Here is a 25,945-nt window from a genome sequence, read left to right as displayed (position 1 = left end):
GTATTAGAAAGGCCTGCCCCCATTACAAAACCCTAAAGATTTCCAGGCAAGGATCATTCTTGCTCTCATTCTCTCTAAGGACTAAGAAGAAAGTTTCTGTGCAGAAACTTCTTAGGGCTGGAAGAGAGTTAGGGGAGAGAGTGTGGTGAGGCTCTTCTGTCTGTGCCATTACCTAACAATAAAAGTGGACACAAGTGTTCCTGACATTCACCAAGGAGGGTCAAACCACAGAACACAGCCAGGCTCTTCTAGTTGAAAACATGTTTGAAATGGTTTAATGGTGTTACCAGTCAGAGGTCTCATTCACTGGGCATAGCTGTGAAGTCAACTTCATTACCATGCATTAATAGTTTACTCCCTTCCTACCACTCTGGTGCCGTGATGATAGCAAACCCCTCAATTAAAAGCCAGGCTCTGAGACATGCACCTAAACAAGCTCTTGACAAACAGTGCCCTGTGACTGACTTTAAGGTTTGTGTTTGTGAACAGATGTGTGACCTCACTTTTACACTTAATATATGAGGCATGATAATGATGAGGCTTCATACAGTTAGTGTTTCAACACACCAAGAAAAAAAAAGCAGAGGGATACCTAAAAAAAAAAAAATTTCTATTTCAGTAAAACACAAATTTTAACTTCAGAAGTGCAGAAGTTTGCCCAATGTTGCAGCTGCTAAAACTAACAACTGGAAGGTCCCATTTGCGGCTCTGCCAATCTTAAGTTCGTTCAACTAATATTTCTTCCCTCTTGTTCTATCACCTCTAGTTCCAGTGAGAGCCTTAAACCAGGACTTAAAGGTCTGTTCAGAGAGGATTCACAGCACAGTGCAAGGACCATCACAGTTACATCCCACCAAAAGTACTGCAGGTCTGAGGCTAGCACTCACTCTGATTACAGGAAAGCCGTGTAGCTATGCCTTGCACATATCTACATGAGGCTGCATAAATATTGTCAGATAAAGTAATTTTTATAAGCCCGCTGTTTATTTTCCTAAGAACACAGAGCTTAAAACAAAATTTGAAAAACATACCCCTCTCATAGGTAAAAAGTTTAAATTCAGAAAATGCAAACTTAGGTAGCAAAAATAGGAAGAACCGCCCATGTTCTCACAGCTTGCCGTTCCCGTTCCCTAAGCAAGCTCTTAAAGCACTTAGCACTGTGAAAGGAAATGAAAACAAAAGCAAAACAACAAATAGAACTCTCCCTCTGTCACACTGAACTTAAAGCTCAGGAGACAGGTGGAAACACAGTATGTGTGTCCATTATATATAATGGACACTTTCAAATTAAGACAACTGAATCATCTAGAAAGAAAGAACTAGCAAATGATAGCAGATGAGTCATTTCTAAATAAAACTAAAAAAAAAAAGTGTATTTTCTAAGTTTATTTTAAAACCAAGTGTATTTTCTAAGTTTATTTTACATGCAGACAACATAAGCTCTGGACGATTTTAGAGGAGGAGGATAAGGCATTCTCCAATAGAAACCCCTCCTGTAAGCTCCTTTGGGATGCTTAAAGACAGTGCTAGGCACAGGTCTCATCAGCACACTGGCTGACAATAGAACTACAGCTAACCCTTAAAGGCCAGAGATGAAATGTTTACGGGAGGTAAGTATTATTGCTAGGACAGTCCATCCCCGTAAAGTCAATTTTGTACTGACTGGACTGCCTACAATCAAGTTTTAATTCCAGAGGAAACTGGCATTTGTGCCCCCTTCTTCATATGGTAGGAAATCTCTTAGTACTGCTTAGCCTATATTCATGTTCAAAAACTGGAGGATGAGGGGGAAAATATATGACAACTCTGTCAAGATGACTCATTACTAATAAACACAACTGACTGTAGAATACCTATCTTTCCTTGAAACATTAGTAACTAAAAATGTGCTATAAAGAAATACATAACAGACCACAGCTACTGTAGGTCTGAAACAGGAGCCTCACGTTATACTACACGTTCTGACCCTACACGTGACTACCAGTAAACACCTTTTGAAACCAGTACACAAACAACCCCAGAAAGCATACATTCAAACAAGAGGCATCTAAAGATTTTAAAAAATTACCTGCTATATTTTTGTATAAAAATAACCAACATTTTCTAATGTACACAAAGCCAAAAGATAAATATCTGTGATGTCTTTGTGACATCTTTAGTTTCACACTAAACACAATCTCTTTCAAAAGCGCAATGAAGATAATTCTTCTTTCTTGACTTACTGAATATCTTGGCTGAGGATTTATGTTCTTTCAATTGTTAAAATATCTCAATCATGTGGTAAAGGTACAGAAAGCAAGTGCAAACAGAAATCAGAACCTCGTCGTTTTTTCTTTTTTTGTTTTGTTCCATCTTTTGAGCCAGCATCTCCCTGTAGCCCCTGCTGGCCTAGAACTCGCTACGTAGACCAGGCTGGCCTCGATTTCATAGAGATCCTCCTGTCTCTGCCTCCTGAGTGCTGGGACTAAAGGTGTGAGCCACCATGCCTGGCCCTCATATAGTCTTTTGATGTCCAGTATTGTAAGGCCCTCAGGGCACCACAGAAAATTTTGTCTTAATGTCTTAATTCTACAGAAAAGTAACTGTTCAGTGAAAACTTTTGATTAAGAGAACTCACTTGGTAAATACTTTGTGGGAAGAATCAGTAAACTCTTAGTAAGGACTTAGTTAAAGGGAAATGTCCTCACCAGGCTCAGCATGGCCGATACTGGAAAGCATCCAAGGAGCGATGGCATCTCCTCTGTAGACTTCCCTTGCTAGAAGAGACGCACTAGGCCTATGGGCATGACTGCACCACTACGCCTTTGTCAGTGCAGAGGAGCAGGGACAGGAATTAGTACTATGTCAGAGTCAAATGTTAGCCTAATTTTATAGGCCAATTTACAGATTTTTCCCTTTTTCTATCATACACAGTAAAACTGGAAGAAAAACACTTGAGTGCACACTAGTCACTTGGATAATACTCAGTGTGTCCTCATCACACCCATCAGCTGTGTATGTCCCTGAGGTGAGAAAGCAGCACCAGGGCTCCTCACCAGGGCTCCTCACCCTTGGCACTGCAGGCATCTGCACCACATCATTCTTGGTGGGGGGACATCCTGTGCTGTAGGACATTCAGTGACATCTCTGGTTGCCACCACCTCCTCTTCAATCCCCATAGCAACCCCTCCCAACACTCAACCCTAAGCTGTGACAACCAGAACGTGTCCAGATATTGCCAAATGTCCCCTGGGGAACAAAAGTTACCTCTACTGAGAACCAATGCTCTCAATGGACAGAAACCAGGAGGAAAACTGTCAGTCCAGCCAAATTGTGGGTCAAATCCAAAACAGAAACTCTTTTGACCTCCAGATCAGTATTGCCTTTCTTACACTCAAAGCATTTGTCTGAAAGATAGGTTTTTTTTCAAAATGTACTGATTATTTCATTGCATTTAATTCTGTCACTGGGCTCCTACATCATTCCATATCTCTATGAAAACCTTTAGAAAACTAACAGGGTATAAAAATGTATAAAAAAACAAAGGAGGGGAAATGTAAATCATTAAATTATTTTTAAAAGGATTCTTTATATTAATGATAAACACCTTTGAAAAATTATCTAGTATAGCATATTTGTTTGAAAAATATGGGCCTCTGTAATAAGTCTTTGAATGGGGCATGTTATCAGTAAAATTAACTTCACCAGTATTGGCTAATTATGAGAGTGGATGAGTTACTGTATGTGCAGAAGAAATGTCAGCCCTGGATGTGGAGATCCCAATGTGCTGGGCCTTCACATGTCCACTATTCCCAGCCAGCTCAGACCTTTACCTTACAAGTCTGTTAGAAAGAGGAAAAGTGGGGTTACATCAAAGCCTTGGGTTCCTGTTAAGATTCCTTCAGAGAGTTGATGCGTGCACAGATCTTCAGGGCAGGGCCCAGCTTGATATTCATTGCACTCATGAGATGGTCTTCTTTTAGCAAGAGAAGAGCCTGTCCATCAATCTCTTGTGCTCTGAACTCGTCTGCAATATCCTGGCAGCCTGGAAGTTGATCAGAGGAACGTTAGAATTAAATACACAATTAGGCATTACTCTTCAGCCACAGTTACTTTGTTATTAGGTCTGAAAATCTGAAATACAGGCTAATAAATCAATAAAATGTATTTGTAAGTCTTGTATTCACCCTTGAAGAGGAGTATTTGCTGGCATTCTGAAGGTAAGAATTCAAAATCCTAGTAAAGCAGTTTGCTTAGAATTCTTGCTCTAAAAATACCACAAAATAATTAGCAAGAGGTAAAAACAGAGTGATCAATCAATATATTACATTTCGTTCATGAAGAGGATTATGGTGTCACCTCAAGGTATGTCATACAAGGTTTGAATTTCTATAACTTTTGAATTCATCTTTGTATAACATAAGCTCATACATAGGCAGAGAAGAGTAAAATATGTTTTGCCATAAATAATCTGGAAGTCACTTCCTCAGGTGTCAGATTATCACTTTTACTCGCCTGTGCCTTCCTCACATACCTTCAAGTGTGCCGAAACACTCCCTTGTTCACTCAGAGCAAATTACTCAGGCCTGCAATGTTAATGCTTCACATACTGTAGGCACAAGTCATGCTGCTCAACTTAGAACTTCAAATCTTAACATCCCGGGACTCACTTCTATTTTTGTGTTTTGTTTTGTTTTGAAACAGTCTATGTAGCCCAGGCCAGCCTTGACCATATAATTATCCTGCTTCATCCTGCCCTGTGCTGGGATTACAGAAATATGCCACAACACTTTTTTTTGGGGGGGGGTTGTTTGGAATGGGACCCAGGCCCTGGGCACCGCAGGCACATCTTCTACCACTGGACCCTGCCACATCTCCAGCCTCTTCACTTTTGGTAAGAAACAATGGTATTAGCTACCTGAACCCTGAATGGTTTTACTGTCTACCAAAATATTTGCATATCCAGGTTACTTAATAACTTCTCTATCAAAGTAAAGAAACCAGTCAGTTAAGTAACGAACTAAGGAACCTAAAGAGAGAGTGCAAGAACATCGCACTTCCTTACAAACAGTGAAATTATGAAAACAAACGAGAATCACATCAGCTTTAGTCTTCTTGTTGTAGTTGAGTCACTATTCCAAGGGGAAATAAAAGGATCACGGAAAATGAAAATAGCATCATTATACCTTTGAATGCAATTTCACTGGAATGCTTCTAGTTTCTATTGTAAATGTATCACCTTGCAGTTTGTACTAAGACAGTGGGCTGCCCTGTCACCCCAGCGCACACACAAAGCACTAGAGGTGCAGCATTGCTGCCTTTATGAAAGGACAGATGAGCAACTAGAGGACAAGGACTGAGAACATAGCCCGCTGTTGAGGCGCTGTCCATGGAACTACACTGGCTCCTGTGCTCTCCACTCCCCTCGGCCCCTTTTCTCCAGTGTCCTCCCTTATTTCTGTCTTCACACACTTCTTACACAGCAGCCAGCTTTCAATTTCTGTATTTTGAGAATTTCTCAAGACTTTCAAAAATTGACATTTCAAAATCCTATACAAAATTTTTAATAGTTTTGGCCATTTACCACACATAAAAAACTACACAGATGAAATGGAGTTACTCACCATAGAAAAGCCCCTTTTCTTTTCCCAGAGGTAGCTCTCAACAAAACTGGGCAGACAAAACTGACTAATCTTGCATCTAGTTGTGACTTCATCCTTCTTTTTATGAAAGAACTAATGTTCTTCTCTCTTCAGTCTTACTTACAAGAACCCAGGAAAGGAAAGGAGAGAGAGGATAGGACTTACTTAGTCAGAAATCAGAGCAGTGAGAAGTAACAAGGACCTAAGACCTACATGTAGGGACAGAACAAAGAGTTCTCCACAAGGAAACTGTCAGCATGTCCTCATTCCTCTGTACTGGGAGATTCCTCTCAGATACCTGCTTGTAGGTAGAGTAAATGCATTGGCAAAATAATTGTTTAAGAAGTATGTTGGGAAACAGCATGATTAGAGAGGAATGCATTATCATCAAAATTTTAGATCCCGGTTTCCCTAGGTCAAGCACAAAAAGTACCATTACATTAGAACAGAAAAGGGAGAGAGAAAGAGAATACCAAGCAAGTATGCATCCAAAAACTTACTGGAGAAAAACCACATTTTTTTTTCAAGTTAAGCATTTAAGGTATTCTGAGCTAACATCCTGTGAGTTCCTAACAGCAGCTTCTATTGTGAAATACCTGGAGCCCAGCACACACCATGAGAAGTGGCCAGTTAGTCCGGCTGACCACTCGCCAGGGCCACATGCGCAGCTTGGTATGGCACAGGCCTTTACACAGGAGTCCCACCTGAATTTCCAATGTCCAGAATCATACCTCCCACTTTGAAATCCAGATCAAAACATGCCATGCACAAACTGACTCACTAAACTGCTGAAAAGATACCACTTGCTACTCAATGTTGCAGAATAAATAAGTATGTAAGACAGCAGAGAGCCCAACTTTTAAGAAAAGATTCCTATTTTACATGCCTACAGAGAAAATAAATCTGCAGATTCACAAATCAATAAATAGACTAATCCTGGCAAAAAGGCAGTCCCCTGCAGGAAGAAACGAAGAAAACCTACAATTCGTTGAAAACAAGAACTGCTCTTGTGAAAACTTTTTAATTCCCAAAAAGTTGTATATAACTTTTCACTGAGGTAAGAGCTCTGAAGTGTGGGTTTACTACCTATAAATTTTAACACAATTCCAGCAGAATGCTTAACAAGATGACACACAAAGATAACAGAAACCCTTAGGTAAATATAAGCGCCTTGATTGGACAGAGAAGGATGTCTATATATCTGGCAAGAAAATATGAAAGATTACAAAAGTAACAGCTTGTTCATATGAGGAAAGCTTGGGTAAAGACTACTCAGGAAAAATAAATAGCCCAAAGGAGCTACAAGAGTCTCAGGATAAAAGTATTTATAAATTCCAGAGAACCACAAAGAAATAAAGATGAACACATTTTTCTGGTGTATGATTTACCTTAAGCTACAGGAATTACTCAGAAAAACTTTGAGGAAGCCAAGCACTGATCACATAAGATTTTGGGCCTGTCAAAACAACTCTGAAACACTCCTGTTTTATCAGCAAAGAAAAGCAGAGGCAAGCAATTCTAAAGGATGTCTCTTTTAGTATATAATGTTCTCTTAAAAAACTTAGAAGAAAACCAAGTTCAGGTGAACTCAGTAAGACAAGAATGTCCAGTTTGGGTGGCGCTGCTTGTTGAACTCAAATGAAGGGAGAGTGAGACAAAGTCTTCATTAGACTCTTGATCTATGAAAGCAGCCAGGAGTGGACACAGGCTGCCCTGAAAAACACCTGAGGTTGTCAGAGACTCCGCAGGAACTACTATTTGTTGGTTATTTCAGAGAACCAATTTCCTCAGAATATAAAATACTTACTTTCCTTGCCCAAAAGAAAATAAATATTTAAGAACTCTGACTCACAAACACATTACAGGGTCCACCTAAGAAACCAAGATGACCGAAGATGGCAAGAAGTCCAGCCCTACATCATCAGTGGAGACACCAATGTAAAGTCTCAAGATAGCCATACTGGTCTGAAACTAAAATTCGTTTCCTTAAATAAACAATAATCAAAGAAGAGTCACTATCCTGCAATATATCAAGTTTAAAACTGATTCTAAACACACATGGTCAGGTATTAAACTTTAGTTTTCTTAGGCAGATGCTTAAAAACATATGAAGTACACTTTTAAACAATTCCATCTTTAGAAGTAACCATACCTTTTAAAAGTTTAGCATTTATAGCTGGATATGGTAGCTCATGCCTTTAATCTCAGCACTTGGGAGGCAGAGGCAGGCAGATCTCTGTGAGTTGGAGGCCTGCCTGATCTACATACATAGTGAGTTCCACGCCAACTGGGGCTACAGGGAGACCCTGTCTCTTTTTGAGAGACAAAAAAACCCAAAAGTTTTTCATTTATAAAAGCTATGATATAATAATTTTTACAGTTCAGAATATGAGCTAAAATTTAGGGAGCAGTATTTTAAAAGATACATTAGTTTATATATAAATATAATAAAAATATATTCCCTTCTGAAACTTTGGTCACCTTCTCAGAAAGGTGAATAATTAGCTCAATTTAAGAAATGTCTGGTGAATAACTCAAAGGAGATATATTCCTCTGGAAAGCTTGAGTCAGGAGAAATTATGTGATTCATAATAAAACCAGGGAATACATTTTTAAATCTCATTTTCTGTATTCATAAAGACAAAGCAAATAAGATTTACAAATTTTAAAAGAAATATACTGTCTTAACACATATGTCCAACGTGGGTCTCATCACAAGCAAAGGTGCACCTGTCTTCTACTGCCTGCCCCTGGAGCAGGTACGGATGGAGACCGTTGCTTTCAAGAAAAAGCAGGCCTAAGTTGATGGGAAAGTCTCAGAACAGGAACACACAGAGGTTGCCCTTGATATGAGACTCCGTGTAACTGGATTTTAGCTGTCTACCTAAAAAACGAATACCATACATGCTCTTGGTGTTCACTTAATTGAAAAGAATCAGAGTATAGCTTCCTTTAAAAGAACGAGCTTGATTTTTTACAAAGAAACCAAAACTTTAACATATTCTACAGTCTTGATTAGCTTTCAAAAATGGACCAAAAAAATCTCTCGTTTCAATTTCAAAAAGGTTAGCTTAGAAACAAAGAGAAAACAGAGAAGAGCTGAGGGGAGCCAGGTCTGTCAGAATCTGTCTACTGACCTCTCGATAGATCAGACTGAGGAAAGAGCTAAACCTTAGTATCTTCAGAGCTGGGGAGTCACAGTGGAAGCGGGACTAGTCAGTTTTCAGCAACTTGGGGGTATGAAAAAATGCCCAGTTGTGCTGAGGGACTAAGCAAGAAAGGAGGAAGGTCGTATTGCAGTAGCGAATGCCATCTGCGCACACAGCCCAACCAGCCCTTTGCGCGAAGGCCTGGCCGGACTTGGAGTTCCGTCCGGAGGGAACCACGTACCGGGCAAGGAGCGGATGAAGGCCCAGACGTCGTCCACCGTCCATATGGAGGGCTCCGTCGTTGTGGCCGGCAGCAAGTCGCTGTTCTCGGGCATTTTCCTGATTCTCACGTCGCGAAGCTCACGCTCTCTCTCGCGCTCGCTCTGCCTGCGCAGACGAGTTGTCATAGCAGAGGGCACGGAATCTTCGTGGGACGGCAAATCTTCTTCTGCAGATGGATAAGTAATTGGAAGCTGGAAAATGTAGTACAAGTAAAATACAGCACTGCACGCTCCTTGCATTTCTGAAAAGCATACTGTACTGAAGCAAGGTTTTTACAGACCTGCCTAAGGATATGTTCTCGTGCCGCCCCTTCAGGGCCGCTTGGACGACGGCCCCGATGCCCGAGACTTTGATTATCAGGCTTACGGTTCCAACGACTAAGTGCAAATTTTTTAGAACAGCTAACGTTGTACCTAAGAAATTCAAGAAAAAAAAAAAAAAAAAGTAAGCAATACATGGGACACCCCATCTAGTATTTAATTGTGACTTTCAGGTACAGTCGTGACTCCATAAGTACTGTATCATTCATTAAGAACTGTAATACCTCACCTCATATTATGAAATGGATTCATTCATGCTGCAGGCCAAAATTGGCCTGTGCATATATCATAAAATATCTCTCAACATAATACTGGGTACATATAACAAGGTATTGACATTTCTCCCGACTACAGAAAGGTAGAGGTCTGTAAAATGCAGAAGATAATCTTCAGAGCAGCAAGAAAATTCAAGGTTCCGGAAGACAAACAATAAACACTTAGAATATCTAGGAACTGTATTTTCCCAAGTAATACATTTCGGTTTTATTTCATTTTTTTAGTGTGCAGAAAAAGGAGTATGCAGATGTTTATGTATGCACAGACGTGTGGGTATGCTCAAGAATGCACATATATGCACAAACGTGGAGGGCAGAGGTCAACATCAGGTCTTGTCCCTCAGAAGCCATCCACCTTATTTTTTCAAAACAAGGTCTCTCACTGGGACCTGGGGCTCGCTGATTAGGTTAGACAGGCTGGCCAGTCAACCCCAGTGACCTGCCTATCTCTACCTCCCCAGCACTGGGATTAAAAGTACATGCCACCACACTTGATTCCTTATGTGGTTTTAGGGACTGAACTCCGGTCCTCAACTTAGCTATGGCTCCAGCCCTCCAAGGAATAAATTTTGAAAAGACGTTAATAAAAATGTGAGTGTAAAAAGGGTATGCTCTCAAGCAGCTAGTAAAAGATTTTTGAAGTATTACTAAAAATCAGAGTGAGTTTTAGTTCAGATTTCAAAGTTACACAGTAAATCCATGGTTCCTGCTACTAAGGAAATCTGGACATGTGTAATTCTTTAATATTGGCTTAAAGATCATTTTTCTTTTATCAAAACAAGACTGCCTATTTTTGTTGCTTTGTTTTTTGTTGTTGTTCTTGTTTGTTTGAGATGTCTCATTACATAGACCAGGCTGGCCTTGAATTTCAGCAGTCCTCCCGCCTCTGCCTCCTGAGGGATTACAGATGTGCATCGTCAGGTCAGGTTGACTACCTCTGTGAACACAGACCCCCTCTCCCCCCAGGGCACGACAACATCTTAAGAGAGTCCTGTGCTATCTAGTGGGTTCTAAAGCTCTAGAACATGGTTGGCAAGCTTTGTTACAAAGGTCAGACAGCAAATATTTTAGGTTTTAAGGGTCATGCAAGTCTCTAACACAGGACTCAACTCTATCATTACAGTACAAAAATAGCTATAGAAAATACTGAATATACATAATTCTGGGTCACTAAAAATTGTTTCAAACACAAAGTCTAAATTTCACAAAATTTTCATGTATTAAGGAATTTTTTTTTCCAACCACCTAAATAAGAATTTTTAAATCACCCTCAGCTAGGAGGTCATATAAAACATAAGGAACGAAAAGGACTTGGCCTGGGTAAGAAAGAAGACTAAGAGAAAATTGTCAGAGAAACAAATTCTGGCAAGCTGTGGGATGGGTGAGAAGAATCTGTACAGCTCTTCCTCTCCCCCTACCCCCACTATGGTGGTGGTGGTATTTTGAGAAAGGGTCTCCCTGTAGCCCCAGCTGGCCTGGGACTCATTATGTAGTAACGGCTGGCTTCGATCTCACAGAGATCTGCCTGCTTCTGCATCCCATATGCCCACCTTTCTCCTCTTTATACACATGTCCCTATAATTGTTTTCAAAACTCTTTTGTTCTAAGAAACTTGTAAGAAAAAAAATAATAATTAAAATTTTGTTATTGGTAGCTATTCTAGAACAATACACATAATTTTCCTCCCCTGAGTTTTATGAAAATATAAGAGATAGAAAAAACTCTGAGAATGAAGACTATTTATCCCCTAAAAATGCAGATGGACCCTGACAGCCACTTCATTTTACCCAGAACCACTGGGCAAGTTCCTGCTGCGCTGTTATTGAACAAAGAAGAGAGAAGACTGGATTTTCACTTGATCCTTAAACATTCAACTCTCCCAGACTGACATTAAGCAGCCATGGGCACGGCAGCAGTGCTTCCCTGACCTGATTTGGACTCTCTCCCTTGCTGTCAGCCAGGCTTCCCTGTGCTAGGGCTCCTGGCCCTCAAAAGGGGCTCATCTAAAGGAAACTAGGTACCACATCACTCATGGGCTCTGAGAGAAGGGCAATGGTGGCATTAAATGTCTGAAGGTATTTCTAAACAGTCAAGACGTTTAAGAGATTCTGAAAGGCAGGCCATTTTCCAAGTTTTCAGGAGTTTTAAAATCAGCATCAGAAAGCCACTGCTGTTTTATGTGATATATGCAAATTGAAATTCAAGTTAAAACATGAATTCAACATTAATTTTATTATAGGCCTATCACTAACCATGAACAAACATTTGAGCAATTGATTGACAACTGAAACAATAAACCTGCTTTTCAAAGAAACTTCTACTAGACTTACTAAAGTTTTACTAACTATAGTTTGGTGACATGTATACAAATTAATGTATTCAAGTAAAAAATTTACTGGATGTATATACTATTAAGACCTTAAAATCTTTGACACAACAAGTACATTGCTGAACAGAATATAAATTTCAAAATAACCCTTGAAGGGCATACACTTCAAGTTTAATAGTAAATATCCATACCATTGGGGTTTATTATTATAACCAGAGTAGGTTTTTAAAAATGTAAACTAGAGATTGAAGGGCTATAGAAATGGCTCAGTGGTTAAGAGCACATACTGCTCTTCCAGAAGACCAGAGTTCAATTCCCAGCACCATGCAGGGCAGCTCACAACCACCTGTAACCCCAGCTCCAGGGGCATCAAACACCTGTGGCCTCTGTGAGCACCTGTGCACAGGCACAGATATACACACACATTTATATTATTATTAATAAAATAGAAAAGGAGAAAAAACGCTTAATGTGACTTAACATTTCTTTTGTGATTAATACTATTTATGTATAGTAATTTCTACTGAAAATATTAATTTAGGGAGCTGGAGAGATGGCTCAGTGGTTAAGAGCACTTGCTATTCTTCCAGAGGACCTGGGTTCAATTCCCAGCACCCACATGGCAACTTATAACTGTCTAACGGGGAAATAAACTCCAGTTCCAGGGGATCCAACAGTGTCTTTGGGCCTCCACAGGCACTGCACAGATGTGGTGCACACACATGCAGGCAAAACACTCATACACATAAAATAAAATATCTTTGAAAAAAGAAAAAAATATTAGTTTAGAAAAAAACTGATTATCTGATGTTAATGTGGGAAGCTTGGGCTCTAGCTATCCCCACTAGAAATCTAAATTAAGTAGGGTATTATTTGGAAAAACAAAATAAATCCAGATATTCCAATATTGATAAAAACAACTAGCTGATACAGCAAATACTGTCCTAATGCTTTAAAGACTAGTATTCTATCTAGGAGTGGTAGTGCATGGCTATAATCCCCAGCAATTAAGAGGCAGAAGCAGGAGATCACAAAAAATTGGAGACCAGTCTGGTCTACACAGCAAATTCTAGGCCAGCCAGGACTACATAGCAATGCCCTTTGTAAAACTAATTTAAAATTTTAATTAATAATTAATTTCAAAAATCAACAGTTAATTTTACTAATAGTCTATAACATCCTGATCATTCCACAGGAGAGAGTCCAAATCGTAAGTCTTACACCAGGTGACTGTGACTTCAGTACCGGACTAGACTCTAGAACTGACAGTGTTATGACTATGTAATTGTCACAGGGCAAATCTAGTACTAGACACCAATGTGTAAGGCCTAATCAATCCTCTGAACTGCCCTACCTAGGTGTCACTAGTGCTGAACTGTGCACAAGTGTTTTGATTTTGTTGTAGTGGCTGCTGGTTCTCTCTCAGCAAACTCAAGAGCACAGACATACCTTTTGGCACATGACATAGTGCAGAATCGTTTTGACCGCAAAAATTCATTAGCATATCCCATTTTCCCACAGAATTCACACTTGAGCAACTCACTGTCCATCTCTTCTAATGTCTCTAAAAGAGAAAGAAGGGGGGATCCAAAATTTGATTGTGGTGAAATTTCTCTCAGCCCCCATACTGGTTGTGTACAGCTATTAGATCAATGGTTCTCCATCTTATCTTCGATCCACAGCCACCCCGGCTCGGCAAGTCCTTTTAAAACAAACACCCCTACTAATTCCCTCCTGTTTCTGCACAAAACGTATGACATTGTTTTCTATACAAGAAGTACATTTTTATACAAATATGCTTAGATTAATTTTGCTAAGAATCTAGCATGACTAAAATGTGCAAACAATTGACAACACCAGAAAACAAAATGAGTAATGTGGTCACTACCCTCTAGAAGGGATATTTTTAAAAAGCAGAATGTAGGATACTAATTGGTTCATTATGCTGTAAAGACTTATAACAGGGAAGCGCTTTAAATTCTAAATGTAGAGAATGGAAAGACTTGGATGTCTGATTTTAGAGGCACATGTAAAATACATAACTCTAAGAGAGCTGCAGCATATGACATATTTTTAAAAATATTTTATTATCTTTATTTTTTTATGTGTATGAGTGTACTGCCTGCATACAGGAAGGTGCACCCCTGTCGTGCAATGCCAGCAGAGGTAAGAAGAGGGTGTTGGATCCCCTGGAACTCGAGTTATAGATGGCTGTTAGCCACCATGTAGGTGCTGGGAATCGAACCTGAGTCCTCTGCAAGAGCAGTCAGTGCTCTTAACCACCGAGCCATCTCTCCAGCCCCCATATGACAGTTTATAAAGATATATATAATCTAGCCGTAAGACAGTTTTAGTATTAAATAAAAATTCTGCTTTAAAATTGCAAAGGGGCTAAATCCTCCACGGCTCAGCAGCAGCCACTACATTTCATGAGACACCATTTTCTCATCTATCAGATGGATTTTACACTACCTTTCCTGAAGAGCTGGAGTAACAATTAAATAAGTGCCTATTGCATTTCCCATTTTACACAGAACTGGGGGCACTAAGGCATGTAGTAAGTACTCAGGTACCTGACAGAAGCCTGGAATCCTGGAATCCCTAAATCCACCAGATTTTGCCCTTTTTAGCTGCATAATTCTTTATGCCTATTCCATAAAGTATGCAATAAAAAGCACTCTGATGACTAAACCCGCAGCCATGAGCCCCATATGTGCTCTCTACATTCTCACAAAGACAGCAAGACAAAGTCAGGGACTGTGAAGCAGACACGGATGGCATGTGCTCAGTAAACTCAGTTCCCCCAGTTTGCTGGAGAAGGAAAGGGCTAAATCAAGCAGATTTAGTGAGGATTACTAAAACATACTGTAAGGTAGTACTCCACAGTGGTAGGCTCCAACCCACCTTCTTGACTAAGGAAACCACAACTAGCAAGCAGCCTTGGTTGATTGTTGTTTTGTGTGTGGTACAGGGCCTCAAACCCAGGGCTTCGCACACCCTAGGCAAATGCTCTACATCTTCAGCACCCAAGTGGTCATTTAAAGGAAACTCAAAATTGCCTTATATAAAAAAATCATTGATATAGTTACAATGAGGAAGAAACTAAGTAAAATAAAAACTGGCCCTTCCAGAGAGACTCAGAAAGTGACACCCCTAGTTGAGGCGCTATTGGCAGTTGATGGCTGCTAGGCAGAGAATCAGTTTTCCTCAGGGATGTGCCCCACGCAGCAGTGGATGGTTCAAATCCATGCACATACTGGCAGCACGGACTGAACTCAGAGTTAAAACAAGAACACATGAAGCTGGGAGGGAGATGTGGGGAGGGAGGTGTGGGAAGGGAGGTGTGCGGAGGGAGAGGTCTGGGAGGAGTTGAAGGGGAAAGAGTGGGCAGTGGACTTAATCCAAACGTTGTATACATGTATGAACTCTTCAAAGAATAAATAAAAATTATTCTTTAAAAAATAAATGAAAACTGCTCCTTCCCAAAACTTACAGAAGGCTTCAACAAAGCTATGACCCAATCATAACATTCATCTGCAGGCCTGGAATAGTCTTTTTAAATTCTTTTTAAAAAGAGTCCATTCCAAGGGGCTGGAGAGATGGCTCAGCGGTTAAGAGCACTGACTGCTCTTGCAGAGGACCTGGGTTCAATTCCCAGCACCCACATGGCAGCTATGAACCATCCTTAACTCCAGTTCCAGGGGAATCCGAAGCCCTCTTCTGATGTCCGCGGCATTGCACGACATGGGTGCACTCACATACATGCAGGCAATACACTCATACACATTAAAAAAAAAAAAAAAAAAACAGAATCCATTCCTTAAGCTGTTTCAAGGGGCCTGGAGAGATGGCTCAGTGGTTAGGAGCACTGCTCTGGCAAAGGATCCAGGTTTAGTTCCCAGTACCCACATGGCAGTTAACAACCATCCTTAACTCCAGTTCCAGGGGATCCAATGACCTCTTCTAGCCTCCACAGGTATTTCATGCACAGGTACATTTACATACATGCAGGCAGAACACTCATACACCACACACATAAAATGAATAATTTTTTTTTTTTTTTTTTTTTGTCTTTTTGAGACAGGGTCTCCCTGTAGCCCCAGCTGTCCTAGAACTCACTATGTAGACCAGGCTGGCCTTGAACTCACAAAGATCCTCCTGCCTCTGCCTCCCAAGTGCTGGGATTAAAGGTGTGCACCACCCAGCATGAATAAAATCTTCTTTTAAAAAAAACTTGATCTGGGGCTGGAGAGATGGCTCAGCAGTTAAGAGCACTGGCTGCTCTTGCAGAGGACCCAAGTTCGAATCCCGAGCTGTCACCTACATGGCAGCTGACAATGAAGCGAAACTCCAGTTTCAGGAGATCCAATGCCCTCCTCTGTCTTCCGTGGGCATTGCATGACATGGGTGCACTTACATACATGCAGGTAATACACTCACGTAAATTTTAAATTAATAAAGTAATTAAAAATTGTTCCAAGGTCAGGCTATGTTCAAAGCTTTGTTACAGAGATTTTTAAATTATTAGTAATGAACACAATATGGTAAAATACCTGATAATATGTTAGACTACTTTAAGAAGAAAAAATTGCTGCTGCTGTTGTTGAGAGGGAACAAAGTTTTGGTGTGGTTTTTGATTTTCTGAGAATGGGTCTCCCTGTAGCAGCTGGTCTGGAACTCAATATGTAGACAGGGCTGGTCTAGAACTCACAGAGATCCACCTGCCTCTGCCTCCTGAGTGCTGAGATTAAAGGTGTGTGCCGCCACACCCAGCCTGGAATAAAGTTTTAACAACAGCTTAGTAAAGTTTTGGTCTTAATAAAGAAGTAACAGTTGTAATTTTCCTGTTCTAGATAAGGCTTGCAGTACAGGCCTGTGATCCCAGCTACTTGGGAGGCTGAAGCAGGAGGATGTCAAGTCAAGGCCTGCCTGGACAACTTAGTGAAATCCTACCCCAAATAAGGAATACAGAAAAGGCTGAGGATACAACTGGGTGTTTCCCTGGCATGTATGAGCCCTGGGCTTAAATGCCAATACTGGAAGGAAAAACTCCTATCCAAACTTTGGCCAGATTTTTAACAATCTAGTAATGTTCCCAGATAGTTTTCATATTTATTTGTGAATAAAGCCATGAACAATCAAGTGAATTATTTCTTTTAATTAGCTATTTATTTTATGTGTATGAGTGTTTTGCCTGCATGTATGTAAGTGTACCTGTGTCGTGCAATGCCCACGGAGACCAGAGGGAAAGCATTGGATCCCCTGAACTGGGGTTATAGCCAGTTGTTTGCTGCCATGTGGGTGCTAGGAACTGAACCTGGGTCCTCTACAAAAGCAGCCAGTGCTCTTAACCCTGGGCCATATCTCTAGTGCCGCCCCCCACCACCTGTTTTTTGAGACAGGGTCTGCCCGTAGCCCCAACTGGCCTGGAATTTGCTATCACAGAGATCCGCCAGCCTCTGCCTCCCAAGTGCTGAGATTAAAGGTATGCACCACCACGACCATCTAAAATTTTAACGCATTTTATGCTGTAGTTCTCTACCATGAGATATAACAACCATCATTATCTTCTGCCTGTGGTATCTCATTTGGCTTAACTGTTTGCTTTGTTTCCCTTCAGCTCTTTCCTTCCCCCTCTCACCAGGCATCTCACAGGCATCACTTACATGTCAGATCTCTAAATACATCAGAGAGATGACCAGCAAAGTTCCAAAACCTCTTTTAGTTTATGCCACTGCCAAAAGAATCTTAGTAGTCTTCCCCTCAGCAAGACACAACCACCTCCTTCATCCAAGGCACTTCGGGTTCTGACCAGGCATCTTCCTTTCTCATTGTTCTCCTAGTCCAACTCTCATATGTACACTCACCCTCCTACAGTGACCTAGTACTTACACATTCTTCTGTCCTAAGGTGCTCTTTCCGTCAGTATCTTAAATCTATGCTTGTTTGTTTTAACCGAACACTTAGTTCAAACTTTATGTATTTAAAGACATTCACCAAACTATAAATAATTTAAGCCAGTTCTATGTTCTTATTGTCTACGAAATGCACTGAAAATCTCCCATCTGCTGCTCCTTCGTTATCTTCTGTAGTGGAGATTCCCTAGTTTCAAACTAAACTGAAAGCTCCTTGAGGGAAGGCTGGTGTTTGGCTTCTTCTGTGCACAGCCCTCAGCTGTTAGCGCACACTGCTGCATGCCACAGATCATCCACTACTTACTAACCACAAGTATCTCAAAATATGCTATGAAGCTTCCCAGATTTCCATGTTCCCATGTGTTCACCAGGGACCAGGAGAAACAAATCTTCGTGTTTCATACAATTTTCACTTATACACTTTATTATGTAGATATAAACAAGAAGAGAAAATAGAATATCTGAACATTCCTTTTTACTACTTTCCATCTCAAAAAAGAAATGTATACATAGCTAGGCAAAGTGATGCACACCTTGAATCCCAGTATTCGGGAGGCAGAGGCAGTCAGATCTCTAAGTTTCAGGCCAGCCAGGATTACATAGTGAGACCTTGTCTCAAAAAAAGGAGAAATACAGGCATATAAAATAGTATGCACAATGTTAATAACATTCAAGATTTTATCCGATTAAACTGTTTGCTCTTCAAATAAGAAGTAAAAGAGGCTAGACAGATGCTTCAATGGTTAAGAGCACTGGCTGCTCTTGCAGAGGACCTAGATTCAGTTCCCAGCACCCACATGGTAGCTAACAACTGTCTGTAACTCCAATTCCAGGGGATCCGACACCCTCTTCTGAGTCTGCAGGCGTTTCATGTACATGATACACTTACAAACATGCAGGCAAAACACTCAAAACTTATAAAACAAAGGACATTAAAAAATATTTTTGAGACAGGGTTTCCCTGAAGCCCTAGCTGGCCTTGAACTCACAGTATAGACCAGACTGGCCTTGATCTCACAGAGTTCCTTTTGCCTCTGCCTCCCAAGTGCTGGGTTTAAAGGTACGTGCCACTACACCCAGCAAAAACACATAAGAATCTTTTTTTAGAATAAGAAGTAAACAGTGATGAATACTTTGTAAGAGTTTATAAAGTATGAACAACGGCAGGTGCCACCCTTTCAAGAGTTAGAAGAATGCTGGGTATTTGCTTACCAATAAGCCATTTTGCTAAATTTAACAATGTATACAGGCACACAATATAGTAATACTGACCCAATAAATACTTACAAAACAAGTAAGTTAATTTTAGAGGAATACACATATATATTGAGGATAATTACTTAGACAAAGATTGAGCCCACTGCTGTACGCTCTGACTACAGACAACACATTGAGCAGCTACATCAACTGTAGAGTCATGAGTAAGACTCGAACAATGCCTTACACAGCACAGCTAGAACTGGGTTGGTTAGTAAGGTTTTTTTTCAAACCACACATTCAGAACCTCATCCAAAAACAAACAAAAAGTACAAGCATTTGCTGACTTTAAGAAGGAAACTAAAGGCACAGAGCACCATTTGAGGCTTTCCTTGTTTTGCTTCCCCTTAGCCATTTTACCATTTTGACTTCTAAAGTAGTCAGTATTAAAATAAAGTCAATTAAGAGGGATTCTTTGACATTAAGGACATTGAGTGATATTTTTCTCTTTGAACAAATGTAACTGTCTATTGGCTGAAGAGAGCATCCTTAATACAACTGTAATGCCCACCTGGTAACCTCCACCCCAGTATGGAAAAGTCGAAAACAACACTGATGCTCTGTATCTTCAAGCATAGTTAGCAAAGTAGTCATCTGTTAAGACTGAGCTCTGATTTTAAAAAGAAGTGGCTGTCCTGATTCAAAAAACCTGAATGACCTTCTCTCATCAATAACAGAATTTTTCCCATCTACAGTTCTTCAAAAGTCCAACTGACAATGTACAAACTAGCACCAATTTTGCTCTTTTAGTTATTTACTTATTAAGGCTCTGCTTAGCTTTCCCATTACTTCAGTCAAGTAAAACAGCATCCGTGGACAACAGCAGCCAAAAACAAAGTGAAAGTGAAAGCCGCAAACCTTCGGCAATCATGTCCTCCATCTCCGTGTCGGAAGAGTTATCCGCATGCTTCGTATTATTCTGTAGCTCTGGCTGGACACACATGGAATTTACCACCTGATTATCCAAAAGAGGCCTCTTCTTCACAGGTTGTTCTATGAGCAAAGATGAACGACTCACCTTTAAAAGGGAAAGAGAACAGAAGGAAATAATCTCTAAAAAACAAGTCTGGAAAGGTATGGCATCTGTGATAATTAACTTATTCAATAATCAGATCTGATCACTGTTTCATCCCTCAAGCAAAAGTCTGGCAGTCTGCACACAACTGCTAGGCAGAGGCAGAGCAGATGCTTCAGGTTCTGTCAAACAGCACCTAATAGACCATGTGCAGTAAGTGCCACAGAAGCCCGAGTCCCCTAGAATTACACATGTTGTTAACTGCCATGTGGGTGCTGGGTTGAACAAAACCCAGATCCTCTCCATAAGAGCAGCAAGTGTTCTTAACAACTTAGCCATCTCTCCAGCCCTAGGCAAGTAGTTTTTAAGAAAGTTTTATGTTCAGAATAGAAGCTCTCAGATTATCCTGCACTAAGAGAAAAGCAAGGCCACAGAGCTGGGGTGGGGGAGAGCTGTTTTTTAGTCTTTTGCAGCTCTAAGGGGTTGAATTTGAGGTCCTGCACTGACCTACACCCCCATCCATTTCTGTAGAACTCTGGTTTGCTTGTGGAGATAGGGTCTCACTATGTAGCCCAGCTTAGCCCCAAACACACAATCCTACCTCAGCCTCCTAGTGCTGGGATTATAGTCCTACATTACTATCATGCTCAGTTTAACTTTTACAACACTATTCAATTAAGCAATTATCTCTCATTTTTTCCCTAGGGCCTCAAACATATTAGACTAGCTCTCTAACACTAAGCTATATCCCTAGCCCTTTGTTAATTTGGTGGTGTTATTGAGAGAGTGTATATACATGTTCATCTGTGTGGGTGTGTCTGCAGGGACCAGAGGTTACCATCAGGTGCCTTCCTCAATGGATCTCTAACTGATTGTTTGAGGCCCGGCTTTACACGAGTACTAAGTAGGAATCTAAACTCAGGTCCTCATGCTTGTGTAGGAGGCACTTTACCAACTGAATGATTCCTAGCTTCCCCCTCCACCAGCCCTTTCTGTATTGCTCATTTTGAGACAGAGTCTTGCTAAGTTGCCCAGGCTGGCCTTGAACTTGCCATTCTACTCCCTCAACCTCCCAAGTAACTAAGGTTACTGTGCCACAGGCCTGGCTGTTTAATTTATTTATTTATTATTTATTTATTCTCTCTCTCCCCATCTCCCACTTCTCTCTGTGTGTGATGTGAGAGGGAGGAAAGAACACGTGTCATGGCACACGTGTGGAGGTCAGAGGACAACTTTATGGAGTCTGTTTCCTCCTTCCACCATTACTTGAGGTCTGAAGATCAAACTCGGGTTGCCAGGTGTGGCATGGCTGGTGCTTGTACCTGCTGCTTGTCCAACTTTTTAAAATATTAAATCGAGGGCTGGACAGATGCTCAGCAGTTAAGAACACTGGCTGCTCTTGCAGAGGACCCAGGTTCAATTCCCACATGGCAGTGAACAACTGTCTGTAACTCCAGTTCCAGGGGAATCTTGAAGCCTCTTCTGACCTCCAAGAGTACTTCATGACACGGATGACTTACATACATGCATGCAGTATACTCATACACATAAAATAAGAATAAAAAGTATTTTTAAAAATATTAATCAATTCGGCTGGGCGTGGTGGCGCACACCTTTAATCGCAGCACTAGGGAGGCAGAGGCAAGTGGATCTCTGTGAGTTCAAGGCCAGCCTGGTCTCCATAGTGAATTCAGGACAGCTGGGGCTACAGGGAGACCCTGTCTCAAAAAGACCACCCAAAATAAATATATAAATATAATTTAAAAATATTAAAAATATTAATCAATTAAGCCATTTTCCCCCCAAATTCTCCCTGGTGACTAATTTTTTCCTTCAGAAAATTTACATTTTTCCATGTGAATGCAACATAAAAATGAGAAATTTTAAATGTTAGAGATGGAATCCAGGCTACATATAGGCTAGGCAAGGAGAGTCTAACCTCTGAGCCACACCCCAAGCCCAGACTTTTATAATTTACAGAGAATACCAATGTTCAAATGTTTAGGTTATTTCTTTACAAAGCAGAATGAAGACTGGCACTCAAGTCTCCCAACCTTAGTTCGGCACCCTAATCCACTGTAGTCACATCAGCATCAACAAGAAAATATTCTTCACCCATGTTCTCTGTGCTTCGTCGTCATGAATGCTTATTTTAGGAATATTTTTAGGAAACAATTCAAACCAAAAATATATACTGATTCTTAAGGCAAACCCTCAGCTACTCTAAAAAGAAGATAATTAGAACATTTTATTCTGGAGGAATACTGGTTAAGAAATGCTGAGGAACCACAGCTTACTAGAAATGTCTACATTTAAACTTAGAGTCAAATCACAATCTTAAATTGAGACACTTTTTGTTTGTTGCAGTAAGATATTTCATATGCCTCAAGGAGAATTTATAGAAGTAATTCCTAGGAAAAACCCTTTAATGCAGTACTGCTAACCCACACTTCTTGTGAAAGAATAGTAACCTTTCCATGAAATAATATGATGGTATGTATCAAGTCTTCTGAGTACACACATATTATGACACAATAATCCTACTTCTAGGAATTAATTCCAAGAAAATGACTTAAGTGTGGATAACTCATATACAAAAATATACCTTTCCGAAGTTTGTGTGTGTGTGTGTGTGTGTGTGTGTGTGTGTATGTAGTGCTAGAGATCTGGCCTCACATATGCTAAGCAGGCACTCTGCCACTGAGCTATAGCCCCAACCTCTCAGACTACATGATAAGTGAAAAATGCAAACAGTGTTCAACAACAATGGGAGGACATCATGACTATCCATAAAGTGGAATAGTATATAACCTTTCAAAACATTCCAAAAATGCTATTGATTATATGGAAAAATAAATGCTCAAATTTATGACAAGAAAGAAGTAGAATTATAGATACAATAATCTTGATTATATGACTATACATATACCACTGTGACACTGAAGATTATTTGTTCTATACATTCCCCAAGTTTTAATTGAGAACATGTACCACTTTTGTAAAATGGAAAATGAAAGTTGTAATTGTCAGTACACTAGTGATAATCAGTCCTAGTGGTGGCTAATAAATGCCAAGCATGACTTAGAATAACACCGGCATTTTTTAATTCTCACACATCCCAAGGGTAGTCTCCTATCCAACTGCCAGATAAGCAAAGATCAGAAATGACTAGGATGAAATGTCTTAGAATATATGTTTGGAAATAAATCAAAGATTAGACAGTTAAAATTCTAGCTAGACATGACCTGCAGGCCTCTCTCAGGGCCTGGGACCTGTCCCATTCCTTCTCTTGGTGCCCCAGACACAAGAATAACCACCACTGCTTCCTGATCCTTTGCATCCAGACCAACTCAGTTGCTTCTTGGGTCCCCAGGGGCACTCTGGGCCTGTCCCTGCCCTCACCTCCCTCTGCTTCCCAGTCTGCATGACCCCTGGAGGACAAGGACTGGCCAACCTCTCTCAGGAGCCCTCAGGACCTGGTCCTGCCCTCACCTCCCTCTGCTTCCCTAGGCTGCACGACCCACCAGCCTCTTTCCTGGACACCATGGCTGACCTTTCCTCTTCCTGATCCTTTGCATCCAGACCAACTCAGTTCCTCAGTGCAGTTCCCAGGAGCCCTTGGGTCCGCTTCCCGCACCCATCTTCCTTTGCATCTCTGGGAGGCAGGGCCACCAGCTGCCCTAAACCAGCATCTTTCCTGGGCCCTGCTCCCAGGCCAGTCCAACCCGCAAATTCCTGAGGCCAAAATCTTTCCTGGAGGGATCCAGAACTTAAGCCTGAGAACATCTGATCCTCATCTGACTTGGGCCTCTGTGGGACAAAAGCAATCTGGCCACTACAATATAAAATCAAAAGAGAGAACCTGAAGCATAGAGGAACCAGCTTTTCATGCCCAAAAGGTAAACCACAAAGACACATAAAGTTTACAAAAAGAAGCAGACCTAAACTTGAAGGCTTGAGTCTCACAAAAGAATCAGAAACTACAAAAGAAATTCACATGTCAAAATCACAGAGAAAAAATAATAACACAAAAAAACAAAATAACATATCCCCAACAAATACCAATAGACTTCTAGAGGAGTACAATGAGAAAGCCCTAGAGATAATGCAGGACATGGAACTCAAAAGAACAATTATAAACATGATAAAAGAATTCAAGAACACACAAAGAAATCAAAGAACTGAAGGAAGATAGGGATAAACTTCTGAATGAATTCAGAAGAGTTAGAAATACTGAAGAATAATCGGGCTGAAATGAAGAAGGAAGTGAAATACTCAGTGAGCCAATTAGAAACGACAGGAGAAAGCCTCACCAATAGGATGAATGAAATGGAAAACAGAGTATCAAGATGGGAAGATAAAGTGGATGAACTGGACCACTCAAGCAAAGATTATGAAAAATTTAAGAAATCACAAGAATGGAATATGCAGGAAATGTGGGATACCATGAAAATTCTAAATTTATGCATTATAGGCAACACTTAAACGTACAAAAAAAAAAAAAAAAAAGAGACAATACTGAAAGCTGCAAAAGAGAAACAACAAGTCACAAATAAAGGGAAACCCATTAGGATTACAGCTGACTTTTCAGTGCAAACTATGAAAGCCAGAAGAGCCTGGACCAAAGTATTCCCAGTTGTAAATGACCACAGATGCCAACCCAGATTACTATAACCAGCCAAAATGTCTATTATACTCAAAGGGGAAAGAAAAATTCCATGACATAAATAGGCTGAAGGAATTCTTGTCCACAAAACCATCCTTTCAGAGAGTTTTGGAAGCAATACAAAGACCCGAAGAAAGCAATGACTATACCCAAGAGGTTGTGGAAGGAAATTCAATGAAGATATAACTGTGGAAAAGTACAGCTATATCAAGAATGTAAACAGAAATAAAAATGACAGGATTCAATACTCATCTTTTATTAATAACTTTAAATATTAACGTACTGAACTCCCCAGTCAAAAGACACAGACCAGGTGAATGGATTAAGAAACAAAACCCATCTTTTTGTTGTCTGCAAGAAACTCATCTCACTTACAAGGACAGACACTATCTTAAAGTGAAAGGATGGAAAAAAATATAACAATCAAATGGTACTAAGAAAAAAGCAGGCATTGCAATTCTAATATCTGAGAAAATAGACTTTAAAACTAATCAGAAGAGAAGAGATGAGGGTCACTTGATTTTGATCAAATAGTTAACCAAGAAGATATTACAATCCTTAACATGTATGCACCAAATTGTGGTGCACCCAAATTCGTAAAAACAACACTACAGGACTTTGAGACACAGATTAACCCCAACTCAGTAAAACTCATTAATAGTAGGGGACTTCAATACCCCACTGTCTCCATTAGATAGATCAACAGGGCAGAGAGTTAACAGAGAGACATGTGAATTAAACAATACCATATATCAAATGGACTTAACAGACACCTACCGAGTATTGTACTCAAGCACCGAAGGACATACTTTCTACTCAGCACTCCATGGAACCATCTCCAAAATCAACCATATACTGGGGCACAAAACAAACCTCAACAAATACAAAAAGACTGAAATAAATTCCATGCATTCTATCAGACCACAATGCAATAAAGCTTACAATCAACACCTGAAGAAGCCCTAATCACCACATGAACACATGGAGATTAAACAACACATTCCCGAATGATGAATGGGTCAAAAGAGAAGTTATGAAAGAAATAAAAGTATTCAGGGAACTAAATGAAAAGAACAATACAACACGACAAAACCTCTGGGACACACTGAAAGCTGT

The 25,945-nt window shown here is 40.3% G+C and overlaps 1 protein-coding gene across 3 annotated transcripts in view; it reads right to left on the bottom strand.

The window, feature by feature from the left end:
• Positions 1-3,415: 3,415 nt before the first annotated feature.
• Phc3 (polyhomeotic homolog 3) overlaps positions 3,416-25,945 on the bottom strand; it is a 79,922-nt gene continuing 57,392 nt past the window's right edge. For all 3 annotated transcript variants that reach the window (XM_017797398.2, XM_008830117.3, XM_029562069.1), the window contains 5 exons: positions 20,007-20,166; positions 13,426-13,540; positions 9,333-9,465; positions 9,012-9,243; positions 3,416-4,024 (listed from right to left, as the gene is read on the bottom strand). In XM_017797398.2, the coding sequence (XP_017652887.1) occupies positions 3,870-4,024; positions 9,012-9,243; positions 9,333-9,465; positions 13,426-13,540; positions 20,007-20,166 (795 nt within the window). In that variant the 3' untranslated portion in view covers positions 3,416-3,869. The remainder of the gene's footprint in view (positions 4,025-9,011; positions 9,244-9,332; positions 9,466-13,425; positions 13,541-20,006; positions 20,167-25,945) is intronic.

Source organism: Nannospalax galili, unplaced genomic scaffold (assembly GCF_000622305.1).
Source record: "Nannospalax galili isolate Female #2095 unplaced genomic scaffold, S.galili_v1.0 scaffold33, whole genome shotgun sequence".
Classification (NCBI taxonomy): domain Eukaryota; kingdom Metazoa; phylum Chordata; class Mammalia; order Rodentia; family Spalacidae; genus Nannospalax; species Nannospalax galili.
Note: the sequence above shows the minus strand (reverse complement) of the source record. Positions and strands in the feature narration are given on the sequence as shown.